General features: G+C 40.6%; 1 protein-coding gene across 3 annotated transcripts in view; it reads right to left on the bottom strand.

Annotated features, from left to right (window-relative positions):
• agrn (agrin) overlaps positions 1 to 25528 on the bottom strand; it is a 302297-nt gene that overhangs the window by 52633 nt on the left and 224136 nt on the right. For all 3 annotated transcript variants that reach the window (XM_063015798.1, XM_063015797.1, XM_063015799.1), the window contains 7 exons: positions 16622 to 16764; positions 16213 to 16318; positions 12572 to 12688; positions 11564 to 11728; positions 9098 to 9241; positions 7175 to 7299; positions 5403 to 5508 (listed from right to left, as the gene is read on the bottom strand). In XM_063015798.1, the coding sequence (XP_062871868.1) occupies positions 5403 to 5508; positions 7175 to 7299; positions 9098 to 9241; positions 11564 to 11728; positions 12572 to 12688; positions 16213 to 16318; positions 16622 to 16764 (906 nt within the window). The remainder of the gene's footprint in view (positions 1 to 5402; positions 5509 to 7174; positions 7300 to 9097; positions 9242 to 11563; positions 11729 to 12571; positions 12689 to 16212; positions 16319 to 16621; positions 16765 to 25528) is intronic.

Below are 25528 nucleotides of genomic sequence, written 5' to 3' on the forward strand. Positions count from 1 at the left end.
ATTTTATCAGCTCCACTTACCATATAGAAGCACTTCGTAGTTCTACAATTACTGACTGTAGTCCATGTTTCTCTACATACCTTTTTAGCCTGCTTTCACCTTGTTCTTCAATGGTCAGGACCACCACAGGACCACTACAGAGCAGGTATTATTTAGGTGGTGGATCATTCTCATCACTGCAGTGACACTGACATGGTGGTGGTGTGTTAGTGTGTGTTGTGCTGGTATAAGTGGATAAGACACGGCAACGCTGATGGAGTTCTTAAACACCTCACTGTCACTGCTAGACTGAGAATAGTCCATCAACCAAAATTATCCAGCCGACAGCGCCCCGTGGGCAGCATCCTTTGACCACTGATGAAGGTCTAGAAGATGACCAACTCAAACAGCAGCAATAGATGGGTGATCGTCTCTGACTTTACATCTACAAAGTGGACCAACTAGGTAGGAGTGTCTAATAGAGTGGACAGGGTATTTAAACCTCCAGCAGTGCTGCTGTGTCTGATCCACTCATACCAGCACAACACACACTAACACACCACCACCATGTCAGTGTCACTGCAGTGCTGAGAGTGATCCACCACCTAAATAATACCTGCTCTGTGGTGGTCCTGTGGGGGTCCTGACCATTGAATAACAGGGTGAAAGCAGGCTAAAATGTATGTAGAGAAACAGATGGACTACAGTCAGTAATTGTAGAACTGTAAAATGGACAGTGAGTGTAGAGACAAGGAGGTGGTTTTAATGTTATGGTTGATCAGTGTATGTATAAAAATAAATAAATAAATAAAACTGAATGTTATTGAGTCAGTGGTTGGCATTATAATGATTGTATTATAAAAATAATTTCATAATGCTATCGAATACCCTTGAATACTGAGATGATCTTAATGAATGTTCTATAACAGCGCAGACGCTGCTGCAAGGTAAACCAGCGCTTCATGGTAATGCACTCCTCCCGATACATTATTTATTTATTGTTTCCATAACAACAAATGATTCACAGCGACTCGTCTGATGAAACCTCCTCACCATTAAATGTAGTTTAATTATACATGTAATACAAAGCATGAATGTAACTGGCAGCTTTAGTGCTGTTGCTTTTTGATTAATAGAGCTTTAAACTTGAGCAGAAAATTCTAGAGCATGTGATCACCTCAAATAAAAATTGTACTAAATGCATGATGGGTATCTGAACCGGTGGTTGAAACATACTGGTGTATTTATTAATGTGAAGGTCCAAAGTTGGTCGTTAATAATACTGCTTCTGGCATAAAATGACAGTACCCATTATATTAATGCCAATTTGAGCATGATCCTGCATAATGTCATGTGTTTGGATTTATGTTGTGTTTGGTTTCTGTAATATTTTAATAATATTCATTAATTAACTGCTATTAATTGCATTTACACAGTTAATTATCTTCTATTGCTTCATGAACAGGTTTTTCATTATTTTTTCAATGCAGGGAGAAGCATTGAAATTATTGTTTGTGGTATTTGCTGACGTGCTACAGATACTACAGATTTTCCTTTTCCCCTTTCCAGTAACTTCTACTGCCATTTCTTTTCCCCTACCAGAGGTGGAGTCTCACAAAGAACTGCACCATAGGCAGCAGAGGCCGCATTTGCAGCCTCAATAAGTAACATCCATTAACCTTCCTCCATCAAGCACATCCAAGCGTTTGGGTGGGGGCTGTCCCATAACCAATATGCTGCTATGAGTGCTGTAGGATTTCAAGCCTGCTCTAAGATGTTTCTCCAAGCTTTTGGACCACGTTTTCTGGACCACACAGTATGTTGGATTCTCCACTGGGAGGTGGGAGGTTCGTTTTCTCCATAGGACATCCAATCTGCACACGTGTCCAAACCATCTCAGCTGCCGATGCTGTATCTGTCCCTTGAACGGTTGGTTGTTGCTGACATCTGGCTCAGATGGTGGCATTTTTGATACGGTCACCAAGTGTGTTCCCAAGGATATGTCTCAGACATCGCATGTGAAAAGCCTTGAGTTTGTTCAAGTCTGTCTTGAGCAAGGTCCAAGTTTCTGATCCATAACAGAACTACTCTTCTTTCTCTTCCATAAGCACCAATTGCGCAAGGCAAACGCTGTGGCAGTCAGTCCATTTTGGGCATGGGTTTGAGAATGCCACGCCATGTCTTTTTATGAACCAGTAACCCAAAATGTTTTCCCAAGATCAATCCATAATCCATTCAAATTTGAAAGCTGGAGATCTCAGTTGTGGTGGGGTAGCTGATCTCTGGTAGTCACTGGTAGTTAATTAAGCAATTAATGGAACATGGTTTTAATTTGGTCATTACACCAGCTTCCAAAATAAGGACAGCGTGGAAAACATGAAGAAGAGATCTGAAGGCCTCAACTATGCTGGACTATTTATTTATAATTATATTTTTTTAAATACTGATGGACGTGTAGAGAAAAACAAGAGCAAGAGAAACAGAAGCAGAGAGAAACAACAGAAACCGATAATCTGAAGATGGGAGTGAGCCAGGAGTAAAATCAAGGCTAACATAACACGAGGCAGAGAGCTGCCGGGACCATATGCTTGTGTCTGGGCTGCCAATTTGCCATGAACATACAGGTGATGACACCATATGCGAACTGAAGCCGCTGCCAAGCCCCGGACGCTCAGCGTGCCTGAAAAAAAGTCCTCACGTTCCTTTTCCTCACGTACACTCGCTTAGCATGCAGGAAACTGACAGGCAGCTGTATCGCCCGTGACGTTATCGGTTCAGCATTAGAAGTGGGTCGTGAGTGGAGATAAAAAGGGATAAAGAAAGAGAAGAAAATAGGAATAGATAGAAATACAGCGAGAATCAGAGTCTGGACTAATTCCTTACTCAGTCACATGTGAAATGAGCTCGTGATTTAGCCCTCCACCTCAGGGCCGTCAAGCAGCCGGTGCCCACATGCCGCGGCTCAAATTAATAACAGCTACCGCCGTTCATTTTCTTCTCCTTAGGCTTGAGCAGAACGCCAGCCTGTCTTTTCTAACTGACAAACCGGAGCAGGATGGCATACCGGTCACACAGCTATTATCAGATTGAAAGGAAGAGAGATGAAGTGAGGATTTCTATTCAGCTTCAAGTGCTCTAGTAAATAGAGTGATAACATCGTCTCCCAACATCAGTCTGAAGTGTCCTACTTACAGAACCATGGCCCTATCATGGGCCCGCTATTTTATTACAGTTCCCAAAAAATTGCTAAATCAAAAACTGAAACACACAGCTTTGGGTATGTCTGAAAACCTAGTGAGCTGCCTTGATGCCTACTGTCGACCTAGAGAGGATTCTAATAAGACATTGAACTCATAAGGCAGATTATTTAGACGCACTACTTAAACAGCAATTACGGCAATTATGTCACCGCAGTTTTTACTTACTATGCACTGAATGCTGGGATTGGTTGGATGCTCCCTTGTCATTCAGTCAGTTTATAGCTTCGAATTAAGGCACCTCAGTAGGCAGCATTTTAATGTATCTAAGTATTTAGACAACCTTCTTCTCAGGAGCAGGTGTAGGATGATGTAGAGTTTTTCAAGTGACCCACATTTTGTCCATGATTTTTATGTGACCCAGGCAACCCAAACACAGCATGAAAACAAAACACAAAATGAAATATACCTAATTAATAAAAATGGTGGCAATCTGATCCCACTGTGGTTTACAAGATGTAACGTAAAGCCTCCACAATGGGTGTTTGTGTACAAGTTTATTTTGTGTTCATGTGCCTGGTGTAACGGTCCGGGTCCTTTTGTGGCTTGTGACCGATGCAAGGGTCGTGACCCAGGGTTTGAAAAACCCTGCTGTAGAGAGCTCACTAGGTTTTCAGACAGACCCAAAGTATCAAAACTGGAACACAGGTCCTAAGTACCTGACCCTTGTTTCTTGGTATTTTCTGTGGTAGATTCAACACGTGTCTCTGTAGGTTTATTCCTCAAGTCCACCAATTTGCTTTCATCTCCCAACAACATGGATTGGCTATTCTATATTGCTCTTAGGTATGAACGAGCGAGTGTGAAGACGGCTACTCTAAATCACCCATAGATACACATAGTTTGATTCTTGCCTCTGGTCACTTTCTGTCTTTCTGTGGGTTTTCCTCCAGCTCTTGCTGTTTCTCCAATTCCCCAAACAATGCAGAAAAACCTGAATATGACAATGACAAGCTAATCTGAACAAACCTGAGATAGTATGACTCTGAGGCGACAACAATGCTGAGCCAGTTTGCCAAAATGCAGCTGTGTGTCTTTGATTGGTCCAAGCTTAAGCTTAGCGTCAAGGCATGTTTTAGGAGCCAACATCTGGCGCTACCCTTCGCACGTGCCACATTCTACAGTTCAGAGTAAATCCCTGTAGAGACTGGCATTCTGCAACCTTGGCCCTCTCCCAGTTTACCACCAGAGAAAAATCCATGAAGAGACACAGCAGCAGGCAAACAATGTCTTCCTAATTCAGTTCTGTTCAGTGCTCCCAACTATCCACAACCCCCTTCAATCCACACACAGGTGGAACGAACCATACAGCGTAAATGTCGCCCCCTTTCAGGGGATTCAAAGACTCCGGTTCAGAGCCAAGCAGCATCTTTGTATCTACAGGGGAGCATCTGGTTTGCTGTTTTCTGATTCGCTGAACCCCCAGCACAGATCCAACACACACCTAGACAACACATATTCAGCGCCCAGATGAAGACACACACACACATACCACACAGCTGAGGCTTCGTTTGCCATCAGCTGATGATCAATGTTGCAAAGAGCCTGAGCAGAAAGACCTACTCGTCAACAGATGTGCCAATCTAAAACTGTCACATGTGAGAACCTATAATGATCTTTTTTACACATGTACTGGAACTCAGACAAAGTCAAAAGTTTACATACACCTAAAGGGGACTTAATTTCACAATAGTCTCAAGGTTTTAGTGACTGAATGAATGAAGGAGTAACTTTCTGGTGGCGCCCAAAATTCTACAATGTCATTCAACATTTTGGCATGTAAGTAGCTTTGAGCCCATGTAAATAGGGCTAGCTTGACGGCACAAAACAATAGTCTATTGCCAAGGTCAGAAGGAAAACACAATCTGTCATTGTATGCTGAACTGATGGAATAAGGCTGGGCTGTCCACAATCAAGCAAGCTTTACATAGCGACAGCTTAAAGAAATCTGTTTCAAAATCAGCACTGATAAATAGAAGACGCTTCTTTTTTCCCCAGCAGCATTTATGCCATCATGATATAAAGCTGACTTGACTGTGGACAGTTTCACCAAGAGTCCTTTACAGGTGTATGTAAACTTTTGACTTTAATAATGTCATGTCTAGGTCTGGCCATTGAGACGTTTATATATTAACCAAATTAAAAGGATGTAGAGAGCGGACTCACCTGTGCACTGGCCTAAATGCTTCACAGTAATTGTTTTATCCTGTCGACAGGCAATAGTCCTCAACTGGCACTGGTCAGCATAGGTCACGCCATCAGAGCCACATACCTGTTTACACAACACACATACACACACAGTTAAAACACCAACCATCATTCAGTACTAGTGGTTTTCATGATAGGATGCCAGTGCTGGCTGGTGCTGGAACTGAAACTGGTTCTTTAATTCACTCTTTATTCAGAACCGCATATATATGCATACACTGCCATAACATTAAAACCACCTCCTTGTTTTTACACTCACTGTACATTTTATCAGCTCCACTTACCATATAGAAGCACTTTGTAGTTCTACAATTACTGACTGTAGCCCATCTATTTCTCTACATACCTTTTTAGCCTGCTTTCACCCTGTTCTTCAATGGTCAGGACCCCCACAGGACCACTACAGAGCAGGTATTATTGGGGTGGTGGATGATTCTCAGCACTGCAGTGACACTGACATGGTGGTGGTGTGTTAGTGTGTGTTGTGCTGGTATGAGTGGATAAGACACAGCAGTGCTGCTGGAGTTTTTAAACACCTTACTGTCACTGATGGACTGAGAACAGCCCACCAACCAAAATTATCCAGCCAACAGCGCCCCGTAGGCAGCGTCCTGTGACCACTGATGAAGGTCTAGAAGATGACCAACTCAAACAGCGGCAATAAATGAGCGATCGTCTCTGACTTTACATTTACAAGGTGGACCAACCAGGTAGGAGTGTCTAATAGAGTGGACAGTGAGTGGACACAGTATTTAAAAACTCCAGCAGTGCTGCTGTGTCTGATCCACTCATGCCAGCACAACACACACTAACACACCACCACCGTGTCAGTGTCACTGCAGTGCTGAGAATGACCCACCACCTAATTAATACCTGGTCTGTGGTGGTCCTGTGGGGGTCCTGACCATTGAAGAACAGGGTGAAAAAGCATGCAGAGGAACAGACGGACTACAGTCAATAATTGTAGAACTACAAAGTGCTTCTAAATGGTAAGTGGAGCTGATAAAATAGACAGTGAGTGTAGAAACAAGGAGGTGGTTTTAATGTCATAGCTGATCAGTTAAATATATATATTTACATATATATATATATATATATATATATATATATATATATATATATATATATATATATATATATATATATATATCCTTTTGCCTTTTGCTTTCAGGAAGATTATGGGTCCAGCAAAGCACTTTTTCTGAGAGAGAACCTGTGATTTTAAAGTGGAAAAGCACCAAACTGTTCAGAATGTTGGCACCATGCCTGTGGAAAATTGCTAAGAGAAGTTACCCTCTATAGTTAATCCTGATTACTTCCAAGAAATAAAGTCTGTGCCAAACTAGTTACATTATAAAACTAAAACTTTCCACACTGCCATATTATTAAAGTCACCCTGCAAACTTTCTAAAAACTCTGAGTTATAAGAGAACTCACATTCATTAAGGCTTTTCTTGGTAAAATAAGTACATGTTCTAATCATTCGGTCTTTCTTTGAAAAGAATAGTTGTGAATTCATGGAAATCCCACGACTGCCACGACATGCAGGTTTCTTAAAAATGTATGTACATTTTTATTACCTCAAAAGCATGAGAAACTTTCATTGCTAACATGTTTTTCCTTGAACCAGCACTAACACCGGCTCTAGTACCTTATAAGTAGGAAACGTGAACAAACAGCAGCTGTCTCATTAAGTTAATTAAACCAGGGAGACACGTCTCTGCACCCACCTTGGTCTTGTTCTTTTGGTCGCAATCTGGAGACGGGCACTCGCAGTGAGCCTGCCCATTTACCTCCACGCATGATGCTCCATGCTGGCACTGCAGCTGAGAGCAGGACGTTGGCGCTTGAGGACCTGGACCGAAACAAACCATAATTGAGACTAAAGTTAAATATAATAATGATTGTAATTTATTTATTCAATCATTCATTCATCGTCTGTTTTACCATCGCTTTATACTGTTTAGGTTCTCAATGGATCAAATTCACTGGGTAAAAGGCAGGAAACTCTCTGGACAGGTTGCCAGTTCATTACAGGGATAATGATTTGATATATCATATTTACTTAAGCCTAATCCATATGTGGGTCAAGACCTTTCCATCCAGTGGCAACAGTGCCATTTTTCTTACCCTAGTACAAACTCTAGCCCTCCAGCATTTTAAATATGCTATGCTAGATATGCTTTTCAGACTTCTGTCTATGAATGGCTATGGAAACTGGACCCAAATACAAAAAATAATCTCTTAATGACAAGGAACACCTTGTGCCCATTTAGAAACCCCTGAATTGTCTGTATTTGTATTATCTGTGCCTTGTTATACATTTTTTGGCATACACACACATCTGTAACAGCTTCAACATCATTAACCACCTGATGTGCTCAGTTCTGTCAATGACTTTCATTAAGTAATTCATTCATGATCTGTTTTACCCCAGCTTTATCCTAGTCAGGGTCCCATTGGGTCTAATTTATTGAGCAAAAGGCCGGAAACACCCAAACTGGTGGCCAGTCCATCAAAGGGCATTTGATGGGCATTTTTTAAGTAGCTTCAATTAACCTGACTGCATGTCTTTGGACTTTTGGGAGGAAACCCACACAAGCACAGAGAAAACTCCACACAGAATGAAACCTAGTCGCCAGGGAAGCCCTTCTCACTGTAAGGCCCTGTCAACCAAAAATTAAGACTCAAAAGATGAGCTGCGATCAAGGCACATCAGCATGCACTACTAATTTAATCTTCCCCTGCATATGATTTCAGAACTGACACACGCCTTGTTAAACGAGCACCTTCGTTCTGAGAGAGGAACCTAACAAGTTATGTAATTGCCGTGTGCTCTGCGTGTGTTAATATTTGGGTCTGTGTTCCGTGCCGGGTGATACAGGAGTCCAAAATGAGTTTTGGCCTTATTAAAATCCCGCTCTGAGTAATTCAGTCGCTGTCAGGTAGAGCTGAGAGAGACGCTGAGGTGTTGTTTGTGTGTGTGTGTGTGCATGTAAGTGGTGGGTCTCAGCAGGGTTGCGATTGAAAGTGATTGCTTTACGATCTAAAGACCTCCTGAGAGAGCAGGATTTCTGGGTAACATGCAATGCACATGTGAGGACCGGGGTTTGTTTTTTGCCAGATTTACTGGTTCCTGGGGGTACTCTGGGGTCATTGTATTTTTAAATATTAATGCAGAGGGTATGTTGGTTGCTCTGAATCGCCCCTAGGTGTGAATGTGTGAGTGTCTGTATGCCAGGGTATATTTCGGCCTTGCTCCCAGTGTTGATATATGAATTAAAATGAATAAACTTAATGCTTGAATTAATGCTTTGATTTTAGAATAATTAGTTTCATACACATATTTATCCTAATACTATCTTTTTAGGATGACTTTTTAATTAATAAATTAATTAATATAATTAATTAATTAATTAACATTTTTTATTTATTAATTTATTTTTTTATTTATAATATTTTTATTTGTATTTAATTAATAATTTATTTTTAATAGCTCTTTATCTGTCAATCAATTACTCTTAGGCCTAAAGGTATATAACGTAGCGTAAGCTAGTTGCAGATCATACATTAGCCCTGGGTGGGTCACGAGCCAAAAAAAAATGGGTCGCAGAGAAGTCAGGTTTCATAGACCTTCCATACTTCCACCTTACCTTTGTCACAGCCGTTTGCGGCCATCTTGCTGCCGTTGGGGCAGACGTCACACTTCATGCCCTTTACTCCAGTCTTACATGAACAGAGACCCGTCATCTGCTCGCAGTCGTCCCTTACTGAGCCCACAGCATCACAATTACACGCTGTAGGACGAGGGTAACACAAGGGGCAAATTAAAACACATCAGAACAGGTGGAGCAGTTTTCATTACATTACTTGTGCCATCCAATTGAATTGCAACAATTGCTACAAATACACACTTAGTGCCCTCTGTACCACAGTTTAAGCCACTGCAGAAAGCTAAAGCCACACGGTACAGGTTGACTGGACGGTCATATCCCCCCTTAGGGGCACAAACAAAACCAAGGACCACCAATCTATGTTAACCAATGACTGTTTTCCACCTCGGATGCACCAGTATTCCAGACAGTACACACAGCAACAGAAGACGTACTTCTCAGGTCAGCGGCACGTAGGCTCACACTTCCAGCTAGTCCCAACAGTCACAAACACTTCAGGCAATAACAATCACTGTCAGGGTTGGACAGATACGGTCTGCACAGCAACAGCTACAGAGATTTCAACACAATGTTCTGAGTCCATAGCAAACCACTCTGGGACAGAGGCGTAAGCCGACTGAGCTCCGCTGAATCAATCACAGTCAGTACAAGAAAACTGAGAGCAAACTTGTGTTCAAAACACAACAAATTCCCAATATCCTTTTTACATGCATTTAGTCATTTAGTCAATAGCTGCATATGGACAAGAACGGCAAACAAAATTTCACGCAAACTGACTGAAGGAAACCATTGGAATCATTTACCCTGGTGAACCCTTTACACTTGTTATCACATCAGTACTTTATCATGTGATACCGTCTCCTCTAACGTAGCAACCAGCCTGAAGGAAAAGCATTTGAGAAAACCCCGGTGCAGTAAGGTAAAGAGACCAGTTTGTGTACTTGTTATGAATTTATATTAGATTCCTGATGCAAAATTCATGGGACAGGCAAAGGGTATTAGCTCTGGTAACTCAAAAAGCTTTTAGAAGCAGTCACATTAAAAATCCCAAAGAAAACTGGACCAATAACATTACTGTCTCCATGCAATGAAGGAAGTCTGTGATATACCAGTAAGAGGCAGTCTGGTGAATATAATACCTGTTAGGTTATAGTTTTTACCATGCTTGGTTAGTACATAGTGATATACACCGATCAGGCATAACATCATGACCACCTTCCTAATATTGTGTTGGTCCCCCTTTTGCTGCCCCATACCCAACAAACTGATGCACTGTGTATTCTGACACCTTTCTATCAGAACCAGCATTAACTTCTTCAGCAATCTGAGCTACAGTAGCTCGTCTGTTGGATCGGACCACACGTGAATCAATGAGCCTTGGCCGCCCATGACCCTGTGGCCAGTTTACCACTGTTCCTTCCTTGGACCACTTTTGATAGATACTGACCACTGTAAACCTGGAACACCCCACAAGAGCTGCAGTTTTGGAGATGCTCTGACCCAGTCGTCTAGCCATCACAATTTGGCCCTTGTCAAACTCGCTCAAATGTTTATGCTTGTCCATTTTTCCTGCTTCTAACACATCAGCTTTGAGGATAAAATGTTCACTTGCTGTCTAATATATAAATATATCCCACCCACTAACAGGTGCCGTGGAGAAGAGATAATCAGTGTGGAATTGGTCCATTTTTCTCTGGCTCTTCATTTTATTAAGGGTTTTGAAGGAAGTTGTAGCCTAGCGCATAAGGTACTGGACTAGTAATCGAGAGGTCGCTGGTTCAAGCCCCACTACTTCCAGGTTGCCACTGTTGGGTCCTTGAGCAAAACCCTTAACCCTCAATTTCTTAGACAATGTACTGTGATAGTAAAATGTCAAAAATGTAAATGTAGGGTAAAGTATATTGTGGTCAAATCTACAGCATTGCACAGCTTTTTGATATCTAAAAACAGTCAGGCGTAATTATTTCCCTTTAATACTGAGTATTAAACTCCATTTGCTGCTTTAACAGCCTTTATTTTTATGACAAGGATTTGTAAGGTTAAGCACTGATGGCATCTGAACAACACATAGAGTTTCATCCCGGAGACCAGATAATTAATGCTGTGTCATTACTGCAGAATAATTTTTTATTAAACCAAATGCCACCATGCCAAATTCCACACTGGGACCTCCTTCAATTTGTCTCAAGCTCTCACTGGTCCTAATTTGTCGTCTTATAGTTCTACTACTTCACACTTAAGCTGTTGATGCTCTTAGATGTTCCCACTTAACATTAACAAGTCGACTCCAGCAGGCCTTCAGTATGATTCATTCTCAATCTGATTCTAATTAGAAGATACTATGGGGTGCAGCTGTTGGCATCTTGGCAAAGTACCCTTAATTCTCGAAGTTCATATGGTAGGTTTATTTCTATACTATAAAAGGCAAAAGAACATGTTTCTTACGTGTGCAGCCACTTGAGTTTTCAGTCACAATGCCGCGAAAGTTCCAGAAGCCAGGCTCACATCGGTCACACTTGAGCCCTCCGACTCCAGGCTTACAGGAACACTGACCAGTGCTGGGGTCACACGTCCCTCCATATGATCCGTACTGATTACAGTGACACTTACCTGCAAAAATGCACATATAAACCATCATGACTAAATAAAGATGGAAAATAAGCATAATAAATAAAATAAGCCTCTCAAATCTGGCTTGTCTGTTCCTCTGATGAGGTGCTAGACTCTGCTTTCCAAGTCAGAAACCTTAATATTTACGATTAATGATAAACTAATGCAAAATTTAATCCAGTTATTACCTGTTTCATTTAGCAAACTAAAAAAGTCAGCAAATTGAGGTAAAAATCATTCCTACAGTAACTTCATTATATTAGCTTTTTGGACCTTTTGATTTCAAAACTGTAAGCATTAATATGAAGCCAAAGCCCTCTGCCCCCACTCTTTGAGACTCTTTGTCATCAAACCATGTCTTTATGGTCCTTGTTATGGACTAAAAAGGGGAAGCACTGGTCCGTAAAATGCAGTTGTCCAAAACAACATAAACTGCGTAAATAGATATCTAACTATGACATGTAAAACCTGTACATAAATATTTAAATTGGTGTACTGTGCTACTGGGAAGAAATTTCATTTACCTTGTATGGTGGAGGAGAGGCACTAGAACTTTAAGCATAAAACATCAAGAAAAAGGCGAGGACAAAGCGAGCCTCCCGACAAAATAACGTGCGCCAGCTAGTGGACAATTACTGAACTACTGATCTTGGTACGCTTTCTCGGGGGAATTTGTCTGTTAAATCCAAAATCCGTTAAATGGAGGTCCGTTAAATCGAGGTTCCACTGTATTACAAATTCATCTATTATATCTCTGTTACACTTTGTAGTTGGGTCTGTACGTACAGCAAAAAAATGGTTGACTAAGAATCATATAATGAAACAGAACAGATCCGGACTTACTCGGACATCCCGCCATGTCCACTCCGAGCGCTGCAGTCTTGTTGTCCTTACAGCATCCGTACACAGTCTCCTTGCAGTGCGCTCGCGTAATCAAATCAGAAACATGTACGACTTCATCTGTAAAACAGAAAAAACAGTACAGACCACAAAGAGGCGGTGAGGGGGGCGGGGGAACACAACCAGAAACACGCCGAATGATTTACAGCGTTCTTTTAAGACAAATTATACGACGCAATCAGGAGCGAAATGTAATTTAGAGGAGAAATTGCTTAAGAATTAAGAATTGCTGGAGGAGCAGGAGTGGAGGAGCCTGCGCCTGGTTGTGAGATAACAATTCTATTTACAGTTCCAGACAACAATTTAAAATCAGAGAAAAATGACGCCATTATCGCTTGCGAAAACAAACAAAGGGCAGCTTTCTGAATATGTGCAGGCTGACATTTGACACGGCAGGGCTTTTTTTCATTAATTTCATAGACAGCAGCACATTCACGCATACTCACACTCGATACAAACATGTTGCTTTTCTTGCTTTCAACCAAACAGGCTTCTGAGGGCTTTGGATGGTGTAACAGGTGATTTTATAAATGTTACTCTTACTGTATACAACCTTTGTCTATTTGACAGTACACACATACAAATACTTTACTGAACAGCATGACAAATTAGTATCTTAATATATTTAAATGTTCATAAGTATTTAGCATGAGGTTTGGGACACAGCCTCTTCTAAAACATCAACCTTATTTTTTTTTTTTTTTAGTAAAACAGCCTGTAAGGAGTATTAAGATAAATATTAGATACTAGACTTCCATATATTACGTTGTTTATGCATAAACATGTGACAAAAATTACCAATCTGGGACAGCTAGCCCAGACAATCGAAACAGCATTTGTGATCTCTCTCTTTCCCACTGTATGTATACAGTGATTCTTAACCACCCCAGCCCACCTGAAAAAAGACCCCAACCTAGTTTACTCCTACACTAAGTTCTACAAAGATTAAGAGACAAAAATAAAGACAGTAGTTCAGCCTTAGAAATGCACAGAGAGGGTTCTTACCTCATTTCTCAAGCATAGAAATGAGCACAAGCAAAATAATCACTTCACATGAGTTTGTGTGCAGTACACTGTGCCTGTGTCCCCACAGTGGGTGGAACTTGTCATAAAGTTAGCAAAAACAAAGCCCACCCTATTAGAGAGAAGATATGATTGGTCAATATTACTCCCATTTGAAATTGATCTCTCATTGAATTATTTTTGCTTGACCCTCAGTAAATTTATAGCTGGACCACCAATCACCAACATCATCAACATTCCAGCAACAGCACTGTGATTGGGAGACAAAGGAGCCTCTCCATTTTAACCCTTCACATTCACAACACAAATTAAATAGGCAGGTATGAAGGATTCATTTGCTTGGGTTAGTATTTGTGTACATGTTAAATGTTGATTGTTAAATTATGAGTAGATAAAATTTAAATCTTTATTTTTAGAATATTTTAGGCCCACATCAAAAGACAATTTTTTTGTCACTTACTTACTCAGAACGAAGAACAACATAGAGAAGCCAATACACCTACTGGCATATTTTGAGACAGGTACATCTCCAGGCACACTTAGGGACAACCATGTATTGTATTTCCATTTACAAAATATTCACCAGAGCAGTTTTACCCATTTCTAATATAAATGCATAAAATTCAGTTCACTGGGATTCTGCAAACCCGTGCATGCATTAAATAATCATTATTCCTGCAGCTCCTCTAACTATAAGACATATCTGACTGAGTATAATGAAAGCCAGATGGTCTTTTTGATCTAACTTATATTTTTATCCCTTTATTCCTCTTTTTGTTCCTTTTTGTCTTTGGCCTTTTCTTCAGGCAATTGAGTTGAATGGCTGTGGGCAGCGAAGAGGAGAAGCCGATCTTTCTTTTTTAGTGTGTTTGCAGCGTGGCGTGCGGATGAGGGGCCACCGGGTTATAAATCATGTCATTGCCGGTGAGGCCGCGGTGGTGCCGGTGCGCTAATGGTGATGGGACGCTGATTCTTTTTCCTAGCAATTGCAGCGGCAAGATGGGCTTCAGACACACTTCATTAAACCTCTTCTAGCTGCACTGGCCCTGTTATGACACGGCAACTTTTAATTTCATACTTTCTTCTCCTGTCATATTTTGGGGGGTTTTTAATTATTAATTTTTTTGCTACATGTTTTCAGTCTGCAATTTAATCCTTCCTGTCGTGACATATTCAAAGCAGCTCCTGGATTTATACATTGAGCTGTTGTTCAGGTAGGGTGCCGGAGAGGATTCCTCATAACGCAATTACGACCTCTGATGGCTGATTGATGGCGCCTGTATAAAGACAGAGGATAATGGAATCAAGGTGTGACTCTCCGTACACAAAGCTGATCCACATATAAGCTCATCTCAAGCAGGTGAAAAGATGCAGTCGGCTACTGCACTACAGTAAGAGGTCAATATCAGTAGCGGGGAGGCGTAATGCAATCGGGTAACTGGATATGACCAGATTGGGAGTAAAACATTGCTTTTTAAATGTTTAGGTCATTTACAAATGTCTGTGTCATGGGATGTTTTTAAGTAACTTTTGGGTGAAGATTCAGCCCTGCTTTAAGTCAGGTTTTGCAAAGGCTTTCCCCAGATGTTGTCCCGTTAGAAATCACAGCTGGCCATGCAAGACAAGCGCTGTTTCACTATAAAGCTTCTGCAGCTGCAAGACTAGCTGCACATCTTCTAAAAAAAATGATAGGTGTTCTTTTTAACCATCCTTAAAAACTATTGGGTAACTATTCTAAAGCTGTAACAAGAGAAAAATCTGGAAGTATGTGTCAGCTCTGGTTCCACCAATGGAAACATGCCAAAGGACATTTCTAAGCTGTGGTTTACATGGCACGCACATGACGTTATTTATTTTCAGCAAATACAACAAAACAACACATCCTGCCTGCGTCTCAAGGGCACTTAGAACAAGCCTGGCTGCAGGTCAGAAAGAGCTAATTTCCAATTAGTAAAATTGGCAACAAGCTCCAGAGGCTCTTTGAGGTCAGCACGTGGGCAAAGTCAAGTCGCACGGCGCATATCAACTACACTGGCCCGGCGAGATTTCCATTGATCCGGGCTCGACCAATGAGAAAAAGTTACCGGCCAAAAAGCCTTCGCAGTGGTGCAAACTTCTCCAATAGGATTGATTTTTCATGGCTGCTACAGAAGCATGACTGAGTCTGGCTGTGAGGTCCTGAGAGGCTTTGGAGCAGCAAGTCAGCAAGAGGATTTAAAGGGTGAAGATAAAAAAGTGGGAGAGCTAGGGAGGGGGTAAGAAAGCAGGTGATAGAGGGAAGAAAGAAGTGAGAAACCCAAAGAAAGTCGGAGCGTATAGCTTGAATGATGCTGTACTGAAGAGCCCGAGGGAATCACTTCTCTCTGATCACTCTCTCTCTCACTTCCCTTCGTACTCTCTTTCTGAACTACACAAGCCTCTTGAAGCTCAGAAGTCCAGCCATTGCATTCTGTTGCACTTATAGGGTAAGAGCCTGACATTTTGCTGCTAAAGATTGAACAGCTGTCATACTATTCCCTTAATAGTAAACTGCAAGGTAGAGGAAAGTGGGTATTCCTTACCTGCACATGGACCTTGACTCTGGAGCACTATGTCAATCTGCTTCTCACAGCGAACCTTCTTTAGTTCACACTCGTTGTTGTAGGTGTGCATGTCTGAGCCGCAAACCTGCAAAAAAATCAATAACAAACAAACAGGGTTTTATTTTTACACATTAATGCAATTACGACCTTTCCTGGCTGGTTGATAGTGCCTGCACAGAGTAGAGGAATACTACATTGATCGGGGTGTGGCTCTACATGAGGAGTTCAGAATCTCAGCGCTGGTGTGCTAGCGGAATATCCCGCTGCGCCACCTGGGTGCCATATATTTTTTTTTTTTTTTTTTTTTATTCATTATTTTTCAGAACTAAAAAAAATTTATGTTAATAAATGATTAATAAAATGCAGAAAGTGTTTGTATGAAGGTCACCTGACTGCGAGGCACGTTCTGGCAGCTGAAATCACACACACAGCGGTCATCCTCAGTGTCCTCATCCCATGAGCCTCCAAATCTGCGGCAGCGCTCCTGTTCACACGCTTCCAACCCAGAGCCCGAACCTCCAGAGCCACAATCTGTACAAACACAAGTACACACCTCTATCAAACACATTTACTCCACATAAAGAGTTCACTGCTGATACTGAATGAAAAGTGCTACATTAGAATAGTCTGGATTTTTAGTAGCTGTGACTAAACTAAGTTCTATATTAATAAAACAATAAAAAAGACAAAGCATGTGAAAAGAGAAAAAAAAGAAGGACACACAGACACAGGGGACCAAACACAGACACACATTTGCATATCTTCATGCAGCACATTTGCTTTTAATAAAGAAAAATATATAACAAACACTTTAACACATTTTGTTTCTTTAAATCTGTGGCTGTCAAGAATTAAGAGACACTAGCGTGAAGTATTCCACAGCGGACCACGCAGTGCACTGCTTATTAAAAATTCCTTCATGTTGGAGTGGAGGCTAAAGCAAATCCACTGCTGGACATATTAGATAATGACCAACCACGGAGAGCAAGAACCACTGTAAAAAATAAATTAACAGCAATATTACCAAGTCACAATATGACTTTATACTTCTTAATTGAAGAGACATTCCACTGATTGTTTTATTTTTTTGCTTCTTTGCATTGTTTAATTATAAAATCATATTTTATTCTATCCTGAGCCAGCTTATTTTGCAGATTTGACTTGGGTGGCGTAAAATGAAATCATCTGCCCTGTTTGCCTTGTGTACACAAATAATCATCATTTTTATTCCTGATGATGACATAGCCATCTGTGGCTGGGAGTCACAGATGGCTGTGGTAGAAATGTCAAAGATTTATGCACTTGTGTTATGAAAGAGGGCAGTGGGCCACCTTCTTGTCAGTTAGTGGATGGTAATTGGCAATGACTAAATCTGGAAGAAGATGAAGAATGCCTTCATTTTTTATATATACATATACAGGTGTACAGTACAATAAAATTCTCTCTTCGACGCACACCAGCACCGAGATTCTGAACTCCTCGGTTTGAAACTCGGTGTTGCCACCGATCGGCTGGGTGCCATCTGGCGGGCATAATTGGCAGTGCCTGCAGCAGATACTAATTGGCCACCATATATGCAGGGTGGGGACCGGACCATGTGTGGGTGGGATCTTTATACTCTGTGTAAGGACCCTGATTGGCGGAGGAGACGCCTGTGCAGAATGCAGAGGCGAGAAGAGGAGGGCTGTGCACGTGTCGGGAGAGGGTTGTACAGTGACGTGCTCTCCTTGGATGCAATTGGGTATCCCTCAATTGAGTGCACTAAATCGGGAGAGAGTTAAGGGCCTTGCTCAAGGGCCCAACAGTGGCTGCATGTCCCACTGTGGAGATGATGTAGCCAATAAATACAACATCTAATAACACTAGTAACCAAACCCTTTCATATAAATGTTTAATTTAGTTACATTTACCTCACCAACTGTGAAAAGGTGTTAAATACAAGGACATAAAGGAGGTCTGTTTTTTTCTAATTGTCTTACAGCCATATAAGTCAAACTGAAGTATATAAAAATGTGTTTGACTAAATATTTAAAAATGTTTTTAAGATTAAAGGCTGAATAAACTTTAATACTTTAATGAATTCAGTGCATTTACATTAGAGTTTAATACACATTTTAAAATTAAAATGTGTTTTTTTTAAAGAAGAAAAATTACATGATACAAGTTACATGATTTCATAATGCCAGTGGTGGTGGGGTTGTATTCACATATGACACAATAAGAAACATATAGATAAATATTAAGATTATTCATCACTGTGTAACAAAATTGCCATAAATTAAAAAAATGCTACAGTTACTGACAGTTGAAAGCAAGTAGAAAAGGTCTGTGTAAGATTAAGAACCTGTTTGTCCATCCAAAACCAGGATAAAAAGAAACCAATTAAATTAAATTAGTAGGTGGGATATATTAGGCAGCAAGTGAACATTTTATCCTCAAAGTTGATGTGGGGAGCGAAGGCTGGCCCGTGTGGTCCGATCCAACAGACGAGCTACTGTAGCTGAAATTGCTAAAGAAGTTAATGCTGGTTCTGATAGAAAGGTGTCAGAATATACAGTGCGTCACAGTTGCAGGGCTGCTTTGGTAGCAAAAGGGGTACCAACACAATATTAGGAAGGTGGTCATAATGTTATGCCTAATCGATGTATGTACAGTATATAAAATCCATTGTTATGTAATCATGTATGGAGTGCTGTAGGAAAAAGAGCTGTTATATATACAGCTATATTTGAACCATAATATTTTCTTTAAATTATAAACTTAATGTATTTTCTAACCTAGTCTGAATGCAAACAGTTTCTTTTGAATTCAGGATAAATATTCAAACTGCTATAAAAAATAATAATAACTTCAGAAATTGCATCACTGCTCAACTCTGTTAATGAAAATAAAGCCAGAATGAAAAAGAAACTGAGCCAGCTGGTGTAGAAGCACCACAGCTCAGGGCTAATGGAAATTGGTTGTGCCAGTGGAGCAAATGTTTTTTTCATTGCAAACCAAAATTGAATGTTTGCCTTGCCATGAACGGCAATTTATAACGCTACTTGTTTAAGAACTGGATATATCTGAGAACGTGACTGCAGTGTGCACAACATTTCATCCATGCTGGGTCTGAAACTTTTCTGTCTGCCTAAAATTAATATTTACTCTCTATCTCATTTATTTAAAAACACTTACACACTTACACATCGTAGGATTGCTCTCAGTCACAGCATGTTTGTAAGACTTTGCTAGACTGAGAACAAATAGTTTGGTACTGCAAACATGCTACAAGTGCTAGTATGTTCTTATTAGACCAATATTAGCATAGTTTATACAGTTTTTATACTGTGTTCCCATAACCGTGTTACAGGAAAATTTTATATTATGTTTGATATCACCTGAATATTGGTTGTATGCTGTTTTGTGCATTAAATCCTTAGTTATATTGTGTCTGAGGTGTGGCTGGGAGTCTAAAGTACAGAGATAAGCAACATGTCTGTCGTTAAGTTGTAAGCAGATAAGAAACAACAGTTAGCACAGAATGGAGGTTATAAAGTCCAACACCCAATGTGATTTTACTAAAGCAGTATAAAGAGAGGCTCATAGTTCTGCTTCTTGTTCTTTAGCTATTCCACAATAAATTCTCCAATCCAGTCAACTAAAATATGTGTTTTCATTTATCATCTCACCTTAGTTTTCCATGACAGTCGACACTTTTATCCAAAGTGACTTACAGTCGTGACCAAATACAATTCAAGCTATTTGAAGGTTAAGGGTCTTGCTTAAGAGACCAAAGGTGAAAACTTTGAAGTGGTGTTACATATACACTGTGTCGTCTTAATGGCAGCATGTATCTCTCTAAAATTCCAATATACATCTGTGTCAATGGTACCTTCACATGTATGCAAGTCACCCTTGTTGTAGCCATGTTAGCTTTTGCACCTTTCACTAATAACAGTCCTGATGGACCTTTTCATCTTAGGCACAAAGAACATGACGTCTGAAACACACATTCCTATTCAGTGGTGAGCGGGTGTTCACATATTCTGGCCATAACTACAAATTGATTATAAACACTGTGGCCCCTTTTAATATGGTAGCCATTAGCATTTTTTATTAGAAGAAAAGTCTAAGTTTCTCTAAATTTTTTGGTTCAAAACATTCTGAATGGGTATTTTAAATATATAATATCAGTGTATAAATAAAAAATCAGGTTATTTCACTTCAAAGCAAGACATATTAGCACTCTCGCTCCCACACCACAGGAAATCAATATAAAAATCTGTCACAGACCTAATACCCAGATAAGAGAACTTTATTAGATGTAATTAGCATTAGCCTAAGCTCAGATTATAGAAAAGTACTGCAGGCCTTCTGAAATCCTGAATGGCACATTGTAATTGTCGATCTTCATCAAACTTGAGGGTTATGAAAAGGAAAATATAAGATATAAGACGTCCCGAGCGTACTCTCTGAACAACCCAGATTTGAGGCATCTTATATAACATAATTTAATGAAAACGACCACTCGTTAGTCAAGTGCATGCACTCGAAGCAGATTTTACACCCTGAAATCTATTATCAGGCATTAACGTTATGGCTAATGACAGCTGGTGGGCAAACCTCATAAAAAGGTGCTGGAGATTCCCAACACACTGATACTAACCAAAACCCATCAAATAAGTCTTTAAAATGTAAAATAAACACATGTAGGTACTGGGATCTTAAGCTCTAGAGTTAGAATCTCTGCTGTGCTATCAACCTGACTGTTCATCCAACAGGCACAATTGGCTGTGTCTGAGAGAGGTCGACAAGGTTCCACACTGCTGTGGATGGCCAAGGCTCTCTCCACAAGCAATACTCTATCACTGGTAGGTGAAAAGAAGTGGTAAACAGCTGCATGTGATAGTCTGTGGCTCTCCTCAGTCAACCTGACTGTTCATCCAACAGGCACAACTGGCTGTGTCTGAGAGAGGTCAACTAGGTTCCAAATTGCTCTGGCTGGCCAAGACTTGCTCCACAAACAATAATCTACCAGTGGTGGGTGAAAAGAAGCGGTCAGCAACCCCATGCATGTCGGAACAGGCACAAATGTTTGAATTTTAAACATTTCAGTTAGTAGAAGACAAAAACAGGAGATCTGTGACTGGATTGATCCTTGACTCGCCTCTGGTCACTGCCAGTGAGAAGTTTTGCATGTTCTCTCAATGTCTGAGCCTGGTATACTAAGGAACCCACCCAAAAACATGCAGAAGGTGTTCTAGCTACTGTAAATTACCATTATGTGTAAAAGAGTAAAAAATTAGTTCTAGCACCAGTACCCCTGTGACCAGCTTTTACAATTGGTGCCAGACCCACTGTGACTGTGACCAGGATAAAACAGGCTAATGGAAGCTGCTAGCTAATGTAGTGTATTAACAAGTAGCTATCCATCCTTTGAATACTTATAAAGCTACTGAATCCTAGCTCACATTGTCCTTTAGTGAGCTCATAACGTGCTCATTTTCTGCAAGTCCGCTCGGCCTGATGGGAATCAATACCATGCTGGTGCAGCTGCCATTTAGCATAAAGCATCTTAAGCAGATTATGGATCAGGTTGAAGCACAGTTTAAAAAAAAAACTCCGCTCGGACAGTCCCGCTGGGTGAGTATAGCAGAAGGACTTTGACTTTATTAGCCCAGCAGTGGAAACAATGAAGCCACTCATCCCCGACGATCTGTTCACACAGATACATCACAGCAAATACGACTCGCTTCTCACGCATCACGCTTCAGCTACAGAGCGTGCTCTCTATTAGCATTAGGCTAATGTTTCCAGCTGATAATGCAGCTTCGTACATTGGAGAAGGACCTCATTTCAAATAAAAACAGAGATAATCAAAATTGCTCTGCTCTGAAATGCATTATGGTCCAAGATGGTCCAAACAGATTAGCGGTAATTCATGCTGTGAACGCTCTGGCTGTGATTAGGGAATTTGTGTGTTACAGCAGGACGGACTGTAAGAGGCCGTCATGGATTCCAAACACACGCTGATATGGAAAATGTGTATAATTCAGGCTTTCTTGACCAACATCAGTGCCCAGCCATACAAATTATCTTTTGACTGAATGGGCACACATTCCCACAGATATACTATAGAGTCTTGTGAGAAGCCTTCTCAGAAGAGTGGCTGTTGTTATAGCCAAAAAGATCACACACAGATCACTCTATTTTATTACCATTTAATGTTGAAATAGTGTATCCAACGAGCTCATGGTCAGTCGTCCAAATACTTTTGGCCATACTGTTTGTATCTGGGCTTACGAACACTTCAATCTTAGCAATCTTAGTAATCTCAGCAAGGGTATGTGCATTTGCAGTCATATTCTGCTCATACATCAGGAATAAATGTGGCACATAAATTAATGAGCAAGACACTAATTAGTTTCGCTCCTTTGATGTTACTGCCACCTTCAGTACAGACAAACCTTTCAATCTGCAAATCCCACAAAGACGTCTGCCTCAGCTATTCTCAAAGGACTTTCTACTCCCTTTTACTCAATCATTTTCCAGCTCGGTTCCATTCAGCCATGTTATTTGCATTAAATACCAAACAAATAAAAAGCAGCCAGAAAAAAACAAAGAGGATAAACAGAATTCTAGACGGCATGATATCTGTATTAGGCTGGGCGAGAGGATAGTAATAGGGCCAGTCTTATTTTCTGCTGGGTCTGGTTAGTACTGCTGTAAGTTGGGAGACTGGATGCTGTCGTCCGGCTTTAAACAGTCAACTTTGAAGCATGTCATGAATGGAATAGCACGGAACTTTAAGACCCAGTATATTTTTACACTCTAGCTTTAGTTAAAACCCTATAAAATGAAAAATTATAAAATCAACAATAGGAGAATCCAAACATCCAGAAACTAGTTGACACTATTTAGTCTGCATAATGCAGAAGCCTTTTAAACAACTTATTGGCCAAATAGGTCACGAGAGCTAACAAAAATATAGTTTGTAGGTACCCAGGTGTAGCAGCAGGATATTTCAGTAGTGTACCAGCGCTGGGATTCTGAACTCCCCGAGTGGCTGACTGGGCGCCCCCTAGCGGGCATAATTGGCAGTGAATGCAGCAGGCAATATTGGCCACCAGTCTGCTGGGTGAGAAAGACCGGACTAATAAGTGTGTGGGGTTTCAAATGCTGTGCTCAAGTGGAGGATCATGGATATATGTGTGGCTGTCCGTGCACGATATCTGGCGTGGGCGAGTAAGATGGGGTCGAGGGACTGTCAGTGCGTCAGAGGGGGCGTGAGGCAGGCAAGTACACCCTCCTTAGACGCGACTGGGATCCCTAGCAGTGGAAGACTAATTGGCTACGCTAAAAATCGATAGAAAAATAAAATTATATATATATAATTATACTACATTCATTATAGAATTATAATAAATATTTAGACATGCTGTCATGGGTATAAACCAATGTAGTCCAAATATTCCAACAATATTATCTGTTGTTGATGTCTGATTACCTTATTTAACAGCGGTAAATAATTAATTATTAATATTAATTAATTATTAACATTATTAATCCAACCACACATGGACAATTTAGTCAGTAAACACTCCCCTTCTGCGGGTGATATAAAAACACATCAATAGCTAAAGCAATAGCTCTAGCCCTATATATATCTATATCTATATATTACTTTCACCTGGTACTTTCTGTAATAATACAGACAGTAGATTTACATTCAAAAATATAATAAAAATTTACTACTAGGTTCCGTTTTTATGTCACAGTCAGATAAAAAATGGTCGTAGAAAGAAAGGAAAGGACAAATGCTCAAGGAGAACGTGTAGAGAAAGTGTGCCGACCCTCAGATTTAGGTGGCAGCTTGGTTAAGGAAAGAAATGCTTTACTATCAATCATAAGAGGGAATGTTACTACCTCATAAACGCACAGCAAACCTTTACAATCTCTCACACAGGTTCTTCATCTCACTGTCTATAAGAAACTCAACATGTACATCAATCACATGTAGCTACTCAAACACACACACACATACACACGCCATGGTTCCAGCGACTGATGTGCTTAGACTTTGTTTACCTATTGTTTGTTTGTAATTTGTCACGCCTGAAGCATTGAAGGGCAGGACAGCATGTTAGAGCAAATAAACCCGGGCTTGACGTGAGGAGTGATTGAGCATTGCGGCATAGTAACGGTGAGCTTTTTACAGACAAGATGCTGGTGTAGGATGAATGGGCATGTCCAGACGCTCTCAAGCTTTCCTTTTCAACCCGATCTCTTCCCCACGACTGACCTGACGACTTACTCGCTGATACTTCGTTCCATTCAGGTGTATCGTCCAAACATTCACAACACATAATCCTATTTAGCAAACATGTATTCAATTAAAAAGAGGAGGAAGCTCCCAGGTGATGCACTGCCTTCACCGACCACTTTGTCAGTGTCTACAAAGAGGCTAAGCTTAAGCTTAGTGGAGTGTGAAATTAAACAGGTGATAAATTTCCCACCCTGGCCAAATGTTGAGAACACTGTCATTTTTCATTACCACAAAGTAAAAGAGCAAAGAAACACTCCCATTTCTCTTCATGCAACTAATAAACATGGGCTTTAAAACCTGATCAAATAATCTCCAGGTTTCAGGTTGGTTGGCATTATACTTAATGTGTAATTACATGTATAGATCAAACATTTGTTGGATCATTTGTGGTCTGTAGCTGAGATATAGAACAGAATAGAGTAGACTTTTGCATATCAAGCACAGGGTCAGCCATTGTACGACGCCCCTGGAGCGAGAGGGTTACGGGCCTTGCTCAAGGCCCCAATAGTGGCATGGCAGAGCTGGGATTCGAACCCTCAACCTTTTAATTTATAGCCTAAAGCTCTACCCACAAGGCTACCACTGTTCCTACAGTATATATTGGTACTACAGTATATTAATAATTAACCAATAACCAATGAATAAGTAATTGTCTGATCAATGCTATGGTCAAAAAAGGTCATTTTAGCAGCTAGCCCACTCCTGCTGAGATCTCGAGTGAATTTCAGCTGTGCTATCAACCTGGCTGTCCATCCAACAGGCACATTTGACTTTGTCTGAAGAAGGGATGTTGTTTGGATGGAGTTTGTTATTACTTCTGCAAATGCAGGTGCTGGCACAAGGCCTGGATGACTAACGGAAGGGCTTTGAGTGAGTCTCAGTACACACAGTACAGCTCTGTTGGATTCTAAATGCCAAAGATAAAAAAAAACCACATCCAGACTGTTACCAGTGAAGTGCACAAACCAACATCTGTAACATTATGGT

Source organism: Trichomycterus rosablanca, chromosome 19 (genome assembly GCF_030014385.1).
Source record: "Trichomycterus rosablanca isolate fTriRos1 chromosome 19, fTriRos1.hap1, whole genome shotgun sequence".
NCBI classification, from domain to species: Eukaryota; Metazoa; Chordata; class Actinopteri; order Siluriformes; family Trichomycteridae; genus Trichomycterus; species Trichomycterus rosablanca.